The sequence below is a fragment of the Podarcis tiliguerta genome (assembly GCF_965153285.1).
Source record: "Podarcis tiliguerta genome assembly, chromosome: 14".
Classification (NCBI taxonomy): domain Eukaryota; kingdom Metazoa; phylum Chordata; class Lepidosauria; order Squamata; family Lacertidae; genus Podarcis; species Podarcis tiliguerta.
In genome coordinates, this window is record NC_139547.1 from 20,576,036 (window position 1) to 20,595,101 (window position 19,066).

The following is a 19,066-nucleotide window of genomic DNA, read 5'->3' on the forward strand; positions in this document are numbered from 1 at the left end:
ATGGGCCGAGTTGATGGGAGCGGGGGTCCAGAAACTACATCTGCAGGGCTGTAGGGACCCACCCCTCACTTAACAATTTTATAAATAAATAAATGAATAAATACTTCCACCCATTTGGGGGGGGGGTTACATGCTGTACCAAAAAGTCTTACAGTTGCTTCCATTCCAGGCGGCATCTTTAAGTGCTGCTTTTCCACAGTGCTGCACAGAAACTGACCCACTGATTTACTGAAAGGTTTTTTTTTTCTCCTGTGAAAAAGGCTTACATTTTTCCCACCTCAATCTTGGGACACCTGAGAATTTCTTTAGAATTTCAGCGGGTGCGGGGTTCAGCTCATCATTACAATGTGGATGAGTGGCGTGTGCATGCATTTGTGTTTCTTTTCACTGAATGTTTCTCAAGCTCTCTGCAGCCTCCCTAGCTGCCTGCACTTCCTGATCTGAAAAAGGCCCATGGAAGGAGCTGCCTCGTGATGTCTTCCCCTGGGCTATCACTGAAGGCACCCAGGAAGGCTGCAGAGTGCAGAACCCTGATGAGATGGTCTATAGAATGAAAGAACAGACACTCACAAATATCCCCCGGCTGCTTGAAAAGTAAGGTAAGAAGGATGAAGCCCCTGTACGGTACTCCATCCATGAGAATTTCACCCAATATTTTTCTCCCCTTTGATTTCTTTTTGAAGTGCCATTTTCTGTTCTCCTAAGTGATGAAGAATGGTCAGGAGAAATGGCAGGAGAAATTTTTGGCACGGCACTAAGCAAGATTTCAGCTCCTCCTTGGATTAAGTCCAGGGGCAACTCAACCCCAGGCTTTGTTTATAGATTTCTGTCTTGGTGCTGTCACTGTTGATAACAGCCAGGGAGGTATGAGTGAGGTGAAGAGTACTGACAAGTTTATCATGGCAGGAGCCTGTGTATTGTCTCCATCGCCAGTCCGCCATGCTGTACCAAACTCATCATACTTGGCCTTGCGCAGAAATTTAGGGTAAATTTAGGAAGGACATTTCCTTGGGGCTGCAGAACCAGGCAAGAATCTGGCAATTCACAATAAATGCCTAGCATATTTTTTTACTGGATTTTCAGACTCTCAATACTGCTCAAGCAAGGCTTTTGGGGAAGGGTTGCCCAGTGTAATTTACAGTTTAATCCTAAAACGGGAGAGTGGCTTGTCAATTGTTGACACCTACAGTAAGAAGCATTCCTGCCTCTGTGGAGGCAGAGCATAGCCATCATAGCTAGTGGCCCTTGGTTGCCTTATCCATGAATTTTCCCAGTCCACCTGAAGCCATCTAAATTGGTGACCATTCTTGTCTCCTATGGGAGTGAATGCCATTGCTGAAGTATCTGCTGAGTTTATCTATGTTCCTGGGTAGCAGACTGAGCAGGCAGATGGGTTACCTGTTCACAATCTCCTCCATTAGGGTGAGATGTATTTCTATTTAAAATGTAGACATTATTTCTAAATTGGCATCTATAATAATAATAATAATAATTTGTTATTTATATCCTGCCCTCCCCAGCCAAAGCCGGGCTCAGAGCGGCTAACAACAAGTAAAAATAGCAGAGTGTACATAAAATCACACAGTCAATTAATTAAAATACATTCTAAAATCAATTCAGAATCAAATTAATGGCAAGCATTGGGCTAGAGTTCTGTGAGGATTACAGAAAGAGAGAAGGGGTCAGACTGTGCCTTGGCCAAAGGCCTGGTGGAACAGCTCCATCTTGCAGGCCCTGTGGAAAGATGTCAAGGCCCACAGGGCCCTAGTTTCTTGTGACAGAACATTCCACCAGATCGGTGCCACAGCTGAAAAAGCCCTGGCTCTGATCAAGGCCAGCCTAACCTCCCTGTGGCCTGGGATCTCCAAGATGTTTTTATTTGAAGACAGTAAGGTCCTCTGTGGGACATATCAGGAGAGGCAGTCCTGTAGGTACGAATTAGCGCCTTCAAATCTATGTCCTCCTTGTTACTGATAAGGTGTTTTCTCTGCTTTTGGCGATGAATCGCCCAAGCCGACAGAAGCTGCAACGGCAGCAGCTACGCAAAACCTTTCAGGATATAGAATAGACCCAGGTGATTAAAATTATAATGTGTGTGTGTGTAATCATCTATGGTGAATACAATCAGAAGAGGGGGAATCAAATGTGCACAGAGCTGCTAACAGCTGAATGAAAAACATCCTCTTCTGACACTTCTCAGGAACTGTTTATCATCATGCAGTTCAAGAGCCCTCGTGGGATTCTTTCCCTTTTTGTCTCAGGGACACATGAGGAAACAGCCAGGCAGGAGGGTGAACTGAAACATCTGCTGCCGTTGTCTCTGCAGTGATGGTAATTCCAGAGAGCTTGCAGACAGATTCCCCTCTGTGCAATCAGAATGTCTGAACAGCGCCGAAATCCATTTTATGACCTGGGCCAGGGGTTGCCAGTGCGGCACCCCTGGGTGCAAAGGCACACTTGAGGTGCACAAAAAGCCCATCTTAGATACCTTGCCTCCACACACAGGGGGAGGGGGAGGTGGTTTTCTCCCATGAAAAGTACATGGAACTGAAGGAAGAAGTGGAAAGAGTCAGGATCGACAAAAGGAAGTATGTCTTCACAAAGCACAGAGTTAAATGTAGTTAAACCATTTGCTTCCAAATACCAACATCTTCCTTCAGATGGCGCCAGAGCTGTTGTCACACCATCACCTTCGCACCTGCCATCTGGAGCAAAGTCCTTTTGCAACTGCCTCTCCCCACCTCACTGGCTCATCGTCTATTTTCAAAACCTCATCCGAAAGCATCTATTTCCCTCCCGTGACTTTGCCTTTTAATTTTCCAATCTCTCTCCGCTTCTGCCGTTTCGCTCTTCCAGTGCCAATAACATATAATTCGGCACTGTAACTATATTTACCCCGAGAAGCATTTCTGACATAGCGTTGCTATGAAATCAGACTTTATTGCTTATTACAGCTCAGGCAGGTTGTTCTGGGAAGGAAATGATATAGACCGTAAAAACAGATATGCAGGGAGAAGTGTGTAAATGAAGATGCCTTGACTTCAGAGCTCATTTGTTCTATTAAAATGGCCCATTGCATAGAACTCAAATGCAGTGTTTTATTTACTTATCCTACTGATGTCACCTCCCTCTGTGCCATGCAATCTGAAATATGAAGTGAGCTTAATAACTACCTAGTGTAGCAGCGAAGACAAGTTCCCTTCTTCTACAGCACTATAGAAGCAGCACTACCATCTTCCATGCCAGCATGTGTGCTAAGTACTGGACAAAACACAGAAACAAAACAAAAAAAAATCCCCTGCCTAGTCATAGTGAAAGCTATGGTTTTCCCAGTAGTGATGTATGGAAGTGAGAGCGGGACCATAAAGAAGGCTGATCGCCGAAGAATTGATGCTTTTGAATTATGGTGCTGGAGGAGACTCTTGAGAGTCCCATGGACTGCAAGGAGATCAAACCTATCCATTCTTAAGGAAATCAGCCCTGAGTGCTCACTGGAAGGACAGATCCTGAAGCTGAGGCTCCAATACTTTGGCCACCTCATGAGAAGAGAAGACTCCCTGGGAAAGACCCTAATGTTGGGAAAGATGGAGGGCACAAGGAGAAGAGGACGACAGAGGACGAGATGGTGGGACAGTGTTCTGGAAGCTACCAGCATGAGTTTGACCAAACTGCGGGAGGCAGTGGAAGACAGGAGTGCCTGGCATGCTCTGGTCCATGGGGTCATGAAGAGTCGGACACGACTAAACGACTAAACAACAACAACAACAATTATGTGCAAAGTTAAAAAGTCCTTCCTTTTGTCTGTCCTAAATCTTCTGCCATTCAGCTTCACTAGTTGAACCTGGGTTTTAGACTAATGAGAGAGAGGGAGGAAAAACTTCTCTCTGTCCACACCTTCATTCATGTCCCTCCTCGCTCCCCTTGTCTCTCACAGCTTAAAAGCTGCAAATGTTTTAACCAGTACTATTTTTCTAGAAAAAGAGGTGCCGGAACTCATTATGAACGTCTCCCTTGTTGTCTTATAATGGCAGTGGTGCCCACCTAAGAGATGCTGGAACTGAGCTGTGGCTGAAAAAAAGCCCTGGTTGTAACCTTTCCTTATATGCCTAGTAGATGGGAAGCTGCTGTTTCGCTCTTGCCTCCATGTATACAAAGCAACATGCAATTCTACTGTGACATGCATTCAGCTACAAGCTGTTGTGCCCCAATTAGTGGGGAGGTTCTGCCTTGTACACACACCATCCTTCTCAAGAAAGTGCTTTCCTTTTCCTTTCCTCTTTTTCTTTCTTTCTTTCTTTGCTTAGCAGGATGTTCTATTCTAAATCCCATGTGCAGATCTGAAAGGAAAACTCACAAATCTGCCTGTGACCTAGCCAAAAGTACGTATATTTGGAGTTCTCCTCTGGGAACTCCAAGAGGGGATCAAGTGAACTGTACAGTAACTTCCAAATAAGTGGGCATTAACTAACAGCGAATTCTTGACTGCATTCCAATAGAATTGTATGTTCCTGTCCAAGTAAACACCCAAGCAGCTCAGCACAATTAATGAGAAATCAGCAACTAACAAGGGGAATTAGGGCTGATTTGCTTCCCACTTCACCTCCAAAACTGCCGCCAGATAAACATATGTATAAAGCTGTCCGAAGACTATTCCTCAAAATGTACCGATCCTTGGCAGCCACACTTGTACGTTGCCAAGGAACTAATCAGTGTGTCGGTGCACTGAGTTCATTTCTCAAGCTCAAAATATTGGCTGGCAGAGACTGAGGGAAGAAGGGGCACTCTTGGGCTTCCAACTTCTGCTCAAACATTGGGAGGCAGAGGCTAGTTCAACCATAGCAGAATTTCACAGCTTGAGCAAACAGTGTGGTTTTCCGGAAGCAACCAGTAGGGTGGTGGTGTCAACCAGATCTCTTGTCACCAGCTTCTCTGCACTTTCTGAGGCGGGAGGGACAACACAGGCATGGTGAAAATGCATTGGGTTGACTCCACCAGTGTGTTTGTCCCATGCTGCCCCCATCACTGTCTTGACCCTGTCCCTTTTGGGAAGCTGCAGTGCCACCAATGGTGGGTGGTCAAGTAAGCACCCCCATGCCGACCACTAGTGATGACTTCAAAACCTGCCATTAGTTTACTCCTCCCTGTCTTTGGCCTTGTTTGAGAACTTGAGAAGCATGCTGGATCAGGCTAGTGGCCCTTCTAGTCCAGCTTCCTGTTGTCACAGTGGCTGACCAGATGCTTGTTGGAAACCGATAAGGAAGACCTGAGCACAAGAGCACTTTGCCCGCCTAGCAATTGGTGTTCAGTGGCATACCGCCTCTGACAGTGGAGGTGGAACATGGCTGTTGTGGCTAATAGTCAAGGTTGGCCTTCTCCTCCATGCATCTTTCTAACCCTCTTCTAAAGCCATCCAAGTTTATGGCCACCACAGCCTCCTTTTTTCTTTGCCTGTTACCTTTGGTCCTCCAGCTTCAGCTATCTGAAGGTCTCCTGTTCTCTTCTGTAATGCCTCTAATCTTTCTATTTTGCCTCTGGGGATGCTTAAGGAATTTGATCTTCATGACTTCATATACAAAATTAGCAGATCCACATCTCTCAGTCTAATGTGTACATGAGAGCTTAAGCTATCCATTGGATTTTATGCTTCTCTGCCACGGGTATCTCCTTTCAGTGTTTTCCAGTTCATTTGCTATTATTTTCTGAGCTGTTTTCCTGTTTTCCTAAGCTCTTTTTATTACATTGTGTGCATCGCCTTGAGACATATGTGTGGAAGATGACTAATAAAAAATAATTTAAACATGTCCAATATGCCTTTTAAATGCATACTTTGGAGAAAATGTGCATTTCAAAGCACATGTTGAGAGAGAGAGAAATACAGTATACAGTTAAATAGATCTTAAACGTTATTTTGTGAGGAATCTTCTTTTTTCAAATTGCAGATTAATGTAGAAACAGAATGGAATACTGGGTTTAAAATGTGGAAGAATCATAGAGCTATATCCATTCCTAATTGGCTCCCTCTCAGGACAAAAATCTTTCCCAGAACATCTATGTGATCTTCTATGATATGTGATGCCACCTAGCTCTGTTCCTTTAGACCTCGGCTCAAAAACATGAATTTTCATTTGGCTTAAGCTCTTAATCTTTATTCCCAAGTGAAATGAACATTAAATGCTCATATAGCTGCCTCTGATCACGTTCATTTCTAGTTACCCTCCTTCCTTTCCCACCCTTAGTCAATCAGAAGTTCCCACCGCCCATGTCAAAATTAGATGGAAAACTTCTTGATGCAAGGATTGGTTGTTGGCTTTGAAAAACACCATATACAGAGGGTGGTGAACCTCTAGTTCAGGGACTGAATAAGTCTGGTTCTGGAGACTCTATTCACTAGCCCTGCTTTGAGTGTTTTGGCCTGCCTGGAACATCTGTTGAACCCTGATAATGCTTCTTGCTCGCCTGGATGGAGGGTAGAGAGGGATGCTTGAGTGTGAGAGGAACTAGTGTATTGCACAAGGTAAAATTTGCATTCAAAGCTCCGCCCACCATTGCCTCTGTCCCCGCCCACCACTGGCATGTCCAGCCTGGAAGGTTGTCCAGAAGAGAAAGTGGTTCTCTGTCTGGAAAAGATTCTCCACTTCCAATATCCAGTGGTGGTGCATCCTTCACCATGGTTATAATAATATAATAATAATTTATTATTTATACCCTGCCCATCTGGCTGGGCTTCCCCAGCCACTTTGGGCGGCTTCAAAAAAAATATATTAAAATACTGTAATACATCTAACATTAAAAGCTTCCCTAAACAGGGCTGCCTTCAGATGTCTTCTAAAAGTCTGGTAGTTATTGTTCTCTTTGACATCTGGTGGGAGGGTGTTCCACAGGGAGGGCGCCACTACCAAGAAGGCCCTCTTGCCTGGTTCCCTGTAACTTGGCTTCTCACAGTGAGGGAGGTTGAAAAAATTCAGTCATAGCAAATAGTCACATAACCATTCTGGTCACTTTGTTTCTGCCCACCCTCCACAACCACAAAATACAGCTGCAAATCCCAAGTTCACTTTATAGATTGAGTTGTATGGTGCTATCTATGCGCACGGCATTTTATGAAGTACAAGAGGACAGATCCCGAGGTACCTACAAATGTTATTTTCATATCCTGGGTTCACTTTCCTCTCTGTCACAACTTGCCCTTAATCAAGATGCCCCCTTAGCTCTGGGCAATATCCACTCAACCTTTCAGTAAAGAGAGGGCAGTGCACTTTGAGCTTATGCCTGTCTTTTCCAAGACAGCCTCTGTTGTTTCGCTTCACAGAGGAACAGGAACTGCTGAAGCACCAATAAACAGCGCTTGAGGATAAGCAGGAGTGCTGATCGCTTATTCCTGCCATAAATTACCTTGTAACCCCAACGCTAAGTATTGCTTGCATCTGAAGGCCCACCAATGCCTCGCTGCTCACAATATTAGAAGGCCATCAAGCAAGATTTGACACTTCTTTGAAAGATTGCCACCAGCGAGTTTATTCACTGACGACTGTGAATCGCATAATGTTAGAAATGGCTGAAAAATCCGCCCCAACTGATCCAAGGTGGGGGAGTACATTTCTGACGGGGAATAATGAGCCATTTGGCATGCATCCCAAAAAAGGTCAATTGGGGCATGGGTGAACCTCCATCTAAATAGCCCAGGGGCTGATGCCAGTGAAATAAATAGCACCATGTATCTTGTTACTACATGCTAGCAGGCTTAGTAAATAGCTCTTGTCTCGGTGATTGACAGGGCTGGCTCTCGCAGTGACCTTGGCTTAACCGGGAGATGGCTGGCCACCTTCATGGGATGGGATCTATAGACATCTCTCAGGAGGGGTGAGCAGTGCATTCCATATTCTTGGAACCTAACCAAATAGCAAGGACCATACATGCCTTTTTGAGGGAAAGCTGTCTGCTCCTTCCTTCCAGCCAGAGGAGAGATTTCTGAGTGAGTGCAAGAACTAAAGGGTGGCTGCATTTGTCCGGAGTAAGGGGTAAATGGGTATATGAGGATTGGGGATGGGTGCATACGTCAATTTCAGTTTCTCATGTTTCCGGTCTTAAAGTTCAGCAACCCACATCAGTTTGCAATTAAACTACAAAGTCCTCGTGAAAATTCAACAGTGTTTTAGAGCTAATTATCCAAGAAGAAGAAGAAGAAGAAGAAGAAGAAGAAGAAGAAGAAGAAGTTGTTTCCCTTAATAATCCTGAGCTGGTAAATAGCACTAGTCAGGAGTTTTAAGATTTTTTTTCAAAGAAAAAATACACCGAGGTCGCTTGGTCTATTTTATGGGATGTGAGTAAGGCATGTACACGTAGGTCCCATAGAACCATAGAGCTGGAAGGGACCACAAGGGGCATCTAGTCCAACCCCCCTGCAATGCAGGAATTACAGCCGAAGTCCCTGACATACAGCGCTCCAGCCTGTTTTAAAACCTCCAAGGAAGGCAAGTCTACCACCACTATCCTCACGCTTACTATCCGAAAATTCACTTATCTGCATGTAAAAGACAATGCCCAAACCTCACAGATTCAGATATCTAATCAACTGCCTTCTTTATTTCCTTGTTTGTTTACTGGTTGGTGGCAGCCATTTTTAGGCAGAAACCATGGAGAGTGTGATTAGACGAATCAGAGAGCAGGAGAGGTTGGATAAACCGTTTTTCCCCTTTTGTTTCTCTTTTTCTGATTGGCTGCAGCCATTTCAGGAGGAAACCATGGAGAGAGGGAGGAAAGAGATTGGACAAATTCCACATTAGAAACATTTGCATAGGAAATAATGAAACTGTGGACTCGTTATGCGAATGCTCACCTAACAAATGATTTCCAGGGAAAGCATCGTAATTGTTAAGTGGGACCTTCATGTAAAAAAGGTATAATTATTTTAAAAGTGTCAGAAATACAGAAAAAGAATATTCAGCAAGAAACTCAGCTGAAAACTAAAATTAGCACTTAGATTTTTCCATTGAAATATGTGGAATTTTACGACCACAATCCGAAGCACCCTAAACACATTTACTTGAAAGTAAACCTCATTGAACACAGTGGGACTTGGATCTGAGTAAGCATGCAGAGGGTTGCACTGCACAGTGTCTACATTTGACTGAATATTTTTAATGGAATTTACTTCCAAGTAAGTGGGTTTGGGATTAAGGTACTTGTCTGTGAAGTTATCACGCAAAGGTTGCTCTGAGCATTCCCAGGATAATGGCTGCAAACTTTTGCATTAATGAAGCTCTCAACGGAATGAATTTTCCAGCAGCGTCAAACCTGCTGTTTGGAAGGCCCCAAACCAGCCAGCCATGCTCTGTAATCTCCTAGCCACACTGGTGCATGTCAGATTCCCATTATATATCTGCTTCTCTGGAGCCATAAAGTGCCTCTATGGCTAAACGCTATTCTAATCACAGGCAGCAATCCAGCAGGAAGGACAGAGGGAGGGCAAACAGGATTTGCTTACTCAGTTAAGTGTAGCAGGGACCCATCAATCATGTCTTCAGTAGCTGCAACTGTCTGAGGCCATGCACTTCAAGAGCCAATGAATTTCCAGGCCCACCGCTTTGCAAAAGCACGCGCATGCACGTACGCCGTGACCCCAGCTCTTAAGAGGCACAGCACATAAATCAAAGAGGAATTTTCCTTAGGATGCTTTGAATGTCTAGGACACACGTGGGTATCATTCATTGAACTGCTCGTTGCCTTCAGCTTTGAATACTAAATGTCTACATCCCCGAGTCTTGTTCGCTGAAAAATACATGGCCAGATATTTAAAAGGAAGGAAGTTGTATGATCAGATGGTTGTTCAGCTCTCAAATAAAGCAGGGTGGATTGTGGCCCAAAACTGTAACTTTATAGATTTGGAATAACCAGAGAGAGCAAAATGTTACCAGAAGGATGACAGTGTTACATGTGTTGTGGCAAAAACCAGGAAGGAGTTTCGTGGAATTCAACTAAGGGTAGAATTCAACATCACACATTTCCAATTGCTCCATCTGCAGATGCATTCCAGTCTGCCAGACAGAATGATCCCCTGCACTGTTTGGGGGGTTCTCCTGACGCTCCCCAGAGCGAATTTGGGGTTGGGGGCAGGGAGGGGGAGGGGGAAAGCCGAAATGAGCAAGCAGAAAAGTCCTCGTGCTTTTCCTTACACTGACAGGGCTGGCTAGGTTTAATCCCACCCTAGCACATTTATTATGGGATAAGCTTTCACAGACCAGAGTGCACTCCATCAGGTGCATGAAACATAATCCTAAATTGGCAGGAATAGATACGTTAGAGGTGATGTGAGTTGAGCAGCTAATTTGCAAAGCAACTAGTCATTGTGCACATTCACCATGCATTTAATCAGTTCATATCATAAAGAGGGAATTGGGCGTATTTCCTGCTCAATAAGCAATGGGTTGTACTCTGTGCTAGTCCTGCTCAGAATTGACCCTTTGAAATTAACGGACATGAATAACTTGGGTCCCTTCATGTCAATTGACCTCAAAGAATCCTTGAAGCTGACATTTTTATAAGGATCTTGAGCATTGTTAGGAGACCCCTATTCTGATCACAGACCTACAATTTCCAGAGTTTCTTGTAGAGAGGGACTGACTGTTCAACAACTTTGGGAATTGTAACTCAGGGGTGGGGGATAGGGGTCTCCTAACAGCTCTCAGTGCCCTTAATAAAGTACACTTCCCAATATTCTTTTAAAGTGTTTAAAGTGGCATCATAGTGCTTTAAATGTGTCATGTGAATGTGGCCTTAATTGGATATAGCACTCCATATCACTCTATACCGGGGTAGTCAACCTTTTTACACCTACCGCCCACTAATGCATCTTTCTTGATGGTAAAATTTCCTTACCGCCCACCAGTGCTCGATGGAAGGAGGATTCAGCTTGTGCCGTAGAACCCCCTACCGCCCACCTAGAATCCTGAAATGCCCACTAGTAGGCGGTAGGGACCAGGTTGACAACCCCCGCTCTATACAGTGGTACCTCAGTTTAAGAATAGCCTTGTTTACGAAATACATATTTGGTATACGAACTCCTCAAAACTGGAAGTAGTGTTCCAGTTAGTGAACTTTACCTCGGTCTACAAATGGAAGCCGAATGGTGGAAGGACACTGGCAGTGGGAGGCCTCATTAGGGAAAGCACGCCTCAGTTTAAGAACAGCTTTGGTTTAAGAACGGACTTCCGGAACGGATTAAGTTTGTAAACTGAGGTACCACTGTACAGTGGTACTTCTGGTTGTGAATGGGATCCGTTCTGGAGGCCCGTTCACAACATGAACAGAACACAACCCGCGTTTGCGCATGCGCGGGTCGCAATTTGCCGCTTCTGTGCATGCACGTGACATCATTTTGTGCATCTGCGCATGCGCAAGCGGTGAAACCCGGAAGTAACCCTTTCTGGCACTTCCAGGTCGCTGCAGGACGCAACCTGAAAACATGCAACCTGAAGAAAATGTAACATGAGGTATGACTGTACAGTGGTACCTCGGGTTAAGTACTTAATTCGTTCTGGGGGTCCGTACTTAACCTGAAACTGTTCTTAACCTGAAGCACCACTTTAGTCGCCAGAGCACAATTTCTGTTCTCATCCTGAAGCAAAGTTCTTAACCTGAAGCACTATTTCTGGGTTAGCGGAGTGTGTAACTTGAAGCGTATGTAACCTGAAGTGTATGTAACCCGAGGTACCACTGTATGTGTATGTAGGAATGTAATGTTCCCTAAAGGATGAGCATGCAAGGCTTAGCTGCATGGTAGATGGTCCCAGCTACTGCAATCTGCACACATTCAAAAGCCACATGAATGAGGTTTGTGTTACACACCATCGGTGGGGTGTGTATGGAAGTAATCTTTGGTGGAGAAAATTTGATCAAACGTTTTGAGAAACAAATCACTACATTTGAAGGAAACAGAGAATTGACAGGAATCTGATCTTTTTACATTAAGCTCATGAATCTGCAGATAAGATACATTGATCTACATGCAATGAGAATAAATACTGAACACCTTGTGTGCCAAATATGTTGGCTCAGTGGAAGAAAAGTGACCTAAGGGGTGTTTGTGGGGTTTTGTGGGGTTGGAGGGGGATTATGATGATTCAGAGAGAAAATAATACTGAGGAAAAGGCAACTCTGTAAAACTCTGGCAGCCTTTCTCTACACTTCTGGAACAATGAGGAAAAGGAGAAGATAGATGTGGAAATGATGTGCTCATTAATGCAAGTTATAATGTGAAGAACGGTCTTACGACCGGAGATAAGTAATGGGAGTATCTTGAATTCTTACAAAGGTAATACATGAATTGAAAGCAGATACGATGACATTAATATGTGGCATTAAAATCTTTCATTATGATAAATGCTGTCTTGCGGAAGAAACTTTGAAAAATAAAGGTGAAGAACCAAACTCTATCTTATGTGAATGTTTGGCTCCAGGTGCTTCTCGGGCTCTTTCTATTCCCCCCCCCCCTTTTAATCTGTTCTTTGATAGGTTAATGTCCTTTGATGTTTCGTTATATGTATTTGCTGTGCTGTTGAGTGAATTGCAAGTTTTATTTTGATGATGTGGCTGCTGAGGATTGCAACTCAGTCTTGTCACTTTTATTATTTGTTTGTTAAAACATTGATAGCCCATCCCTCCCCCACCTTAAAAATATGTTTTTGAAACAACAGAAACAAGTAGAACGCAATCAACAGGAACACAACAACTGGAGCACAACAAAGACTTCAAAATCAGCAGAGATAACCACTAAATACAGCAGTAGTGGGAGACCCCAAATTGGGGCTCAAATGCAGCACTCCAAGTCTCTCTATCAAGCCCTCTAAACTCTAACCAGACACACCTATAGAGTTCAAGGTTCTGAGCATGCCTCTTGCTTGCCTGGATGGAGAGTAGAGAGGAGTGTTATCAGTTGGTAGAGCATGAGACTCTTGGGACTCAGCTACATTAGCAAAGAAACAACAATTTGAATGTGCTATAAACATGCAACACCAGATGGCACCAGAGAGCAGGACATTTTTATACACAATTTTACATAGGGGTTTTTTGTTAAAAAAATTCTTATGACAATCTAATTTCTGACTTATTAATACTGTTTTTTCCTATGTGTAGATCCACCCTTAATTTCAGGGTTGTGGGTTTGAGCCCCATGTTGGGTGAGATTCTTGCATTGCAAGGCATTGAACTAGATGATCCTTATGGTACCTTCCACTGACACCAAGCAGGCACTTTCATTGCACTCTTTTCAGAAGTGGCTAAAAACATATTTCTTTAGGAAAGTCTACTCAGATATGTAGAATGTTGACATGCATTTTAGCCTGGGTTTCCTTCCTCTTTCTTTCTTTCTTTCTCTCTCTCTCTCTCTCTCTCTCTTTCTTTCTTTCTATCTTTTTGGCTTATTATTGATTTCTAGTTATTCTTTTAATGTTTTATATGACTGTTTTAAACTGTTTTTGTTCCTAATTTTATTATCCTATTCTTTTCTAAAGCACTCTGAGGTTTGCTTGTTTGTTTGTTTGTTTGTTTGTTTACAATCAAACAGTATATATATTTAATTAATAAATAAATTTAAATTAATAAAAAATGCTCCACCCACTTTTGCCTCTGATCCTGTCCACCTGTGGCACATGGCCCTCGGGAGGTTGTTCAGAAGGGAATGTGGCCCTTGTGCTGGAAAACGCAATGCAGAATTGCCATGAAACGAATGTTCCATTGAAGAGCCATCTCTTTTCTATGTGGCTGAACAGGCATTGTTGAGAAAAAGAAAATGCATGGTGGGGAAGACTGTTCACTCAGTTTGCTGCCCAGGTCCTGCTAACTGTTGGTGTCCCTCCTCTCCTGTCTTACGATGCTTCATCTTTAAACTGGGCTTGGGCCAGAGACCCCTTCAAAGAGAGGGCTCCTTCAAACTGGAGACTGACCTCTGTAAACTAGGACTCATGGCAAACCTAGAAGGCAGCAGGGTGCCCTGACAGCTGCCTGAGTATGCTAGGTGCAGGTGAAACATTCATTTCATGGCGATTCTGCATTGCCTTTTCCAGCACCAGGCGAAAGAAAAAGAGGACACAGCGTTGCATAAAATGCACATGTGCACTCTCCAGATTTCTCCCATCAACCCCAGCCAGTGTGGCTGTTTTGCCTACTTCAGCACAGCCCTATGATACTGATGGGACTTGTAGTCCAAAACATCTGGAGTGCACCGGGTAGAGTAACACCTTTATTGGAACCAATGACTACAGTATTGTTTTTATTATTGCTATACAAATTATTAGGGACGCGGGTGGCACTGTGGGTTAAACCACAGAGCCTAGGACTTGCTGATCAGAAGGTCGGCAGTTCGAATCCCCACAATGGGGTGAGCTCCCATTGCTCGGTCCCTGCTCCTGCCAACCTAGCAGTTCAAAAGCACGTCAAAGTGCAAGTAGATCTATAGGTACCGCTTCAGCAGGAAGGTAAACGGCGTTTCCGTGCGCTGCTCTGGTTCACCAGAAGCGACTTAGTCATGCTGGCCACATGACCCGGAAGCTGTACGCCGGCTCCCTTGGCCAGTAAAGCGAGATGAGCGCCGTATCCCCAGAGTTGGTCATGACTGGACCTAATGGTCAGGGGTCCCTTTACCTTTATACAAATTATTATTGCTGTAGCTATTACTATCATCATCATTATACAGCAATGCTATGTTCTTCTTGCATCCAGCCATCTTAGGGGCATCTTTGTTATTGGCATATTATCATCATCATTATCACAATTGTAATTTTGCAGTGCAATGTTCTTCTTGTGTTGTTGTTATTATTGCTGTTATTATTGTTGTGATGATTCAGCATCGCTGGTATTATTCTTCAGGGGCGCTATGTTCTTCTTGCATCTGTCCATCTTCAGCACATCTTTCCCACAGTCGCCCATGTCCTGAGCTTTGATATTTCTCGGCGCGCCTCTCCTCTTGCTTCCTGCCACATCAAAGCAGCAGGAGAAGCAGAAGCAGGCGCAGCTCTGGGTCACGTGCACCTTCTCTTTTATAAGGCGTGCACGCCTTATAAATCTCGCTCTGGGAACTGGCTGGGGACAGGACCAGAGCAAGACAGCTGTGTGGCTAATTTTAACTTCACATTGGAGAGTCACAGCAGCTTTCAGACTTGGCAAGGGAGTAAAAGGCACTAAAAATAAATAAATAACAGCGTCTCTCTGGCCCTTGAGGTTTTTAGTGGGAGATGCATCTGCAAGGCAGCTTACTGTGTTATCCATTCATTATCCAATTCCTGCTCCTGTTTCCATGACATTTAGGGGACGAGCTGCAACGCAGCGGTAGAGTTCATGGCTTTGCATGCAAAAATTCCCAGTTACAATGCACTGTATCTCCAGACAGGGCTGGGAAATGCTCCTGTCTGGAGCCCTAGAGAGCAATGACCAGCCTATGTAGACAAAGCATAGGCAACATGATGTTTGCCAGATGTAGGCCAGATGTAGCTCCTTTCATCTGTTAAACGGTCTCCCTCAGGAGGTTGTGGACTGCCCTTCCTTGGAAGTTTATCGGCAGAGGTTGGATGGCCACCTGTCATGGATGCTTTAGCTGAGTTTCCTGCGTTGCAGGGGGTTGGACTGGATTAGCCTTGCAACTCTACACTTCTATGATTCTACCTCTGATGTTGGCTGCAGCTTATGGGAGTTGGAGCATCTACCCCTGACGTAGAGACATATCTGAGCTCGGTGAGCTAATAGTCTGATTTCCTTTATGCATGTGGACATCAACGCCTTGGCTTAATTTGGGCTGGCACCTTAGCATAAGGGGAACATTTACCTCTGTTCACTCCCCAGCCTGTCACTTTGGTCTTAATACATTTGCCACACACACACACACACACACACACACACACACACGTCCAGAGAAGGTATCCCAGAAAGTCCCCCCACTACCTTGTCGTTCTGGTGTGTTTCTTGGTGTAAGGTGTAATGACTTTGAAGAGCAGCTCCATGGCTCCATTCACTCCCAACATCGTTCCCACGGTAACTGTGCAAAGGAAGGAAATAGGCAGTCAGGCTAAAACTGGAGGGGAGGGGAATAGCATGGTTTTGGAATCACAGCCTAAGAAAGTGGGCTTCTGGGGTTGTTAACAAATTTCTGGCTCTCTCAGCAATCTTATTATTATTTTTTATTTGTTTATCCAATTTCTATCCTGCCCTCCCTCTCAAGGGAGCCCAGGGCGGCAAACTACATAGCAGTAAACAGTTTAAAACAAATAAAAACATCCAAACATATTTCAAAAATAAAAACCTCTTTTCAGACCGAGAGAAATCTGTAAGGGAATGAGAGCAGTCTTAAAGGGTTGAAGCATTTATCCATCTGGCCCCACTATCCTGCCCCTTGACTTGCTAGTTTTCAAACTGTGGGTTCATGAACAGGCCCAGAGTCCGCAGGTGGTACTCTCAGGTGGATGCTAGGGCCCTAGCAGAGCTTAGAACTGATGCCTGTCCTTGGGGCCCCATTATAATAATCCTTTTTCTTGTACACTGATGAGCACCAGGCACTGGGCCTGGAAAGCCGTGGCCATTTTTATTTCCCACAATGCATTGCTCTGGGCAATGGAGGACACTAATGCGGTGGCTCCCAGTCTTCATTAGAGGACACTTTGCCCAAGGCTTCTTCAAATCTGGAATCAGCCCTTTTGGTGAAACCTGGGGAATTACTCAGTCAGGTGTTCTGTAACTTCCCTGAAAGAGTTTGCCCACTACAGGAAGATATTTCCCTGCTATGCTCAGCAACATGATAAAGTTGGGTGTATTGGGGTTTAGTCATATCTCAAAATGGCAGACTTGTGGCCAGCACTCTGTGTGAACTCTGTGTTCAGTCAGTGTAGAAAAAGGAATACCAACCTTTGGAAGCCAGTGGATTGGACACATTAGGAATTTTGAGGAAATGCTGTGCGAGCCAGTCCCAAAACAGCTCTTATGGAGGTGTTTAAGAGAGGTCAAGCCAGTACAAACAGGAACCAAGCAGGAAGAACAAACACTTTTTAATCTGGTGATCCAATCAACATCAGGGCACACTATGCAATGGACTATCAATCGATTCTAATCACGATTCGTTTTTGCTCAGTAGCAACCCAGTGGAATAAGGACTAAAGCCTGCCCATAAGAACCAGACTCCAAGTGAAACAAATCACTCAGTTTATTAATATACAAAGCTTAAGTGAAATGAAAATGAAATTATGAATCTTATAGAACTTATAGAGAAAATTGAATTTATAGGAATACAAAACAACATAAAATATGATTACATTTAGAGCGACTTAAATCAATTGGATATAATTTGCATATGAGCTATGAAGTAGCATTGACAAAGCAATCAAACTAAACGGAATATGCACTATTATGGATTAGATCACCAGATTAACAACAGTCTCCCACCCATTGTGGATTTTTGAGTGGAGAATTCTGCACAATATGAGGTACTGGTAGGCACACTTGCACTCAAGGTACCACCCTGACAAGCCCTGGTAGAACATAAACCAGAGTCCTCTGCAACGCATACTCTCATAGGTGGCCCATTTCTCAGCTTTGATAAACCATTTGCCCTCATGATTTCTCCCTTGCCATCTAAGATGATAAATTTGCAGGAATGTACCCAGTCACAAAACTTCACGTTCACACCATTTGTTGAAAGGGCCCTGGTGTCGTAAATATTCCCACGATTGCAGAACAACACCGCAGCCATTAACACAACACTGCAAACCCTACAAGTGCCCCTATTTTCCAGAGACAGTCCCAGATCTAGAGAAGCTGTCCCAGTTTCTGATTTGATCCCAGAATGCCCCTATTTCCATTGGAGAAAAGTTGGAGGCTATAAAGTTATGCAGCCCCCGAGCCGAAGAGCTAAGTAACTATAAAACCTTAGAAGACATCTGAAGGCAGCCCTGTACAGTGGTACTTCGGGTTACATACGCTTCAGGTTACAGACTCCGCTAACCGAGAACAGAAATCGTGCTCCGGAGATATGGCAGCAGCAGGAGGCCCTATTAGCTAAAGTGGTGCTTCAGGTTAAGAACAGTTTCAGGTTAAGAACAGACCTCCGGAACGAATTAAGTACTTAACCAGAGGTACCACTGTATAGGGATTTTTAAAAATGTTTACTGTTTTAATATATTTTTATTATATATTTTGGAAGCCACCCAGAGTGGCTGGGGCAACCCAGTTCTATGGGTGGGGTATAAATAAAATTGTCATTGTTGTTGTTGTTGAATAGCAAGTCCCTATTTTCATCGGAGAAATACTGGAGGTTATGACACTGGCCACACAGAGAGATCAGTGTTGCCAGCTTCTCAAGTGCTTGTACCATATTTTTTCTGCCATGACAGCAGCAGGACCCACAACTAAGCTTGGCACACACTTTCGAGTTAGGCATCCCAAGTGGCTGCTGGCTCCTAAATCTGGCCTTGCACCTCAGCATTCCAGCTCCTCGTTCTGCTGCATGTGGCAACCAGGCAAAGTGTGAGCAAGGACCCTGACACTGCAAGGCACATGGAGGGGGGCTGTGGATAAAGCACCCTGCAATCTAAATCCAGATGCATTTCAAGTGCCATCTCTGTTACATTCACCTTTCAAATAATGCTTATCTCAGAAGGGCTGGAAGAACATGCTTGGCAGCCTTCCCAGGAAGGTCCATAGTGAGAAGCCAGTGGGGCTCCTGTAAACACATAGGAAACCCACGAGGCCAGCAGCCAGTAGCATTAAATCTTCAGGGGGAAGATCTGAAATGCTAAGCTTGTCGAGCCATGCCAAAGGCTGGTGGCCCAATTAGGATTCTCCAAAGGGGAAACAACCACTAGGTTAGAGGAGGTCAAGAAGGAGCAGCGAGAGCAGTTGGCAAAGACTGATGACGCCGGAAATTTGGGACAGAATCACCAGTCGTTCTGCCGGAAAGAATCATGTGCAGACCTACCACTAAGCAGGGTGAAATCTTTCATAACAGTGAGATCTTGTGGACACCCAGAAAAGCTGAATGTTGGAAGAGTCAAGGCATATAAAAGAAAGTCCTTCATCATGCAGGTCATAG

General features: G+C 44.3%; 1 protein-coding gene across 2 annotated transcripts in view; it reads right to left on the reverse strand.

The window, feature by feature from the left end:
• Window positions 1–19,066, reverse strand: part of AGBL1 (AGBL carboxypeptidase 1) — a 388,355-nt gene that overhangs the window by 342,318 nt on the left and 26,971 nt on the right. For both annotated transcript variants that reach the window (XM_083411906.1, XM_083411907.1), the window contains exon 5: window positions 15,931–16,024. In XM_083411906.1, the coding sequence (XP_083268032.1) occupies window positions 15,931–16,024 (94 nt within the window). The remainder of the gene's footprint in view (window positions 1–15,930; window positions 16,025–19,066) is intronic.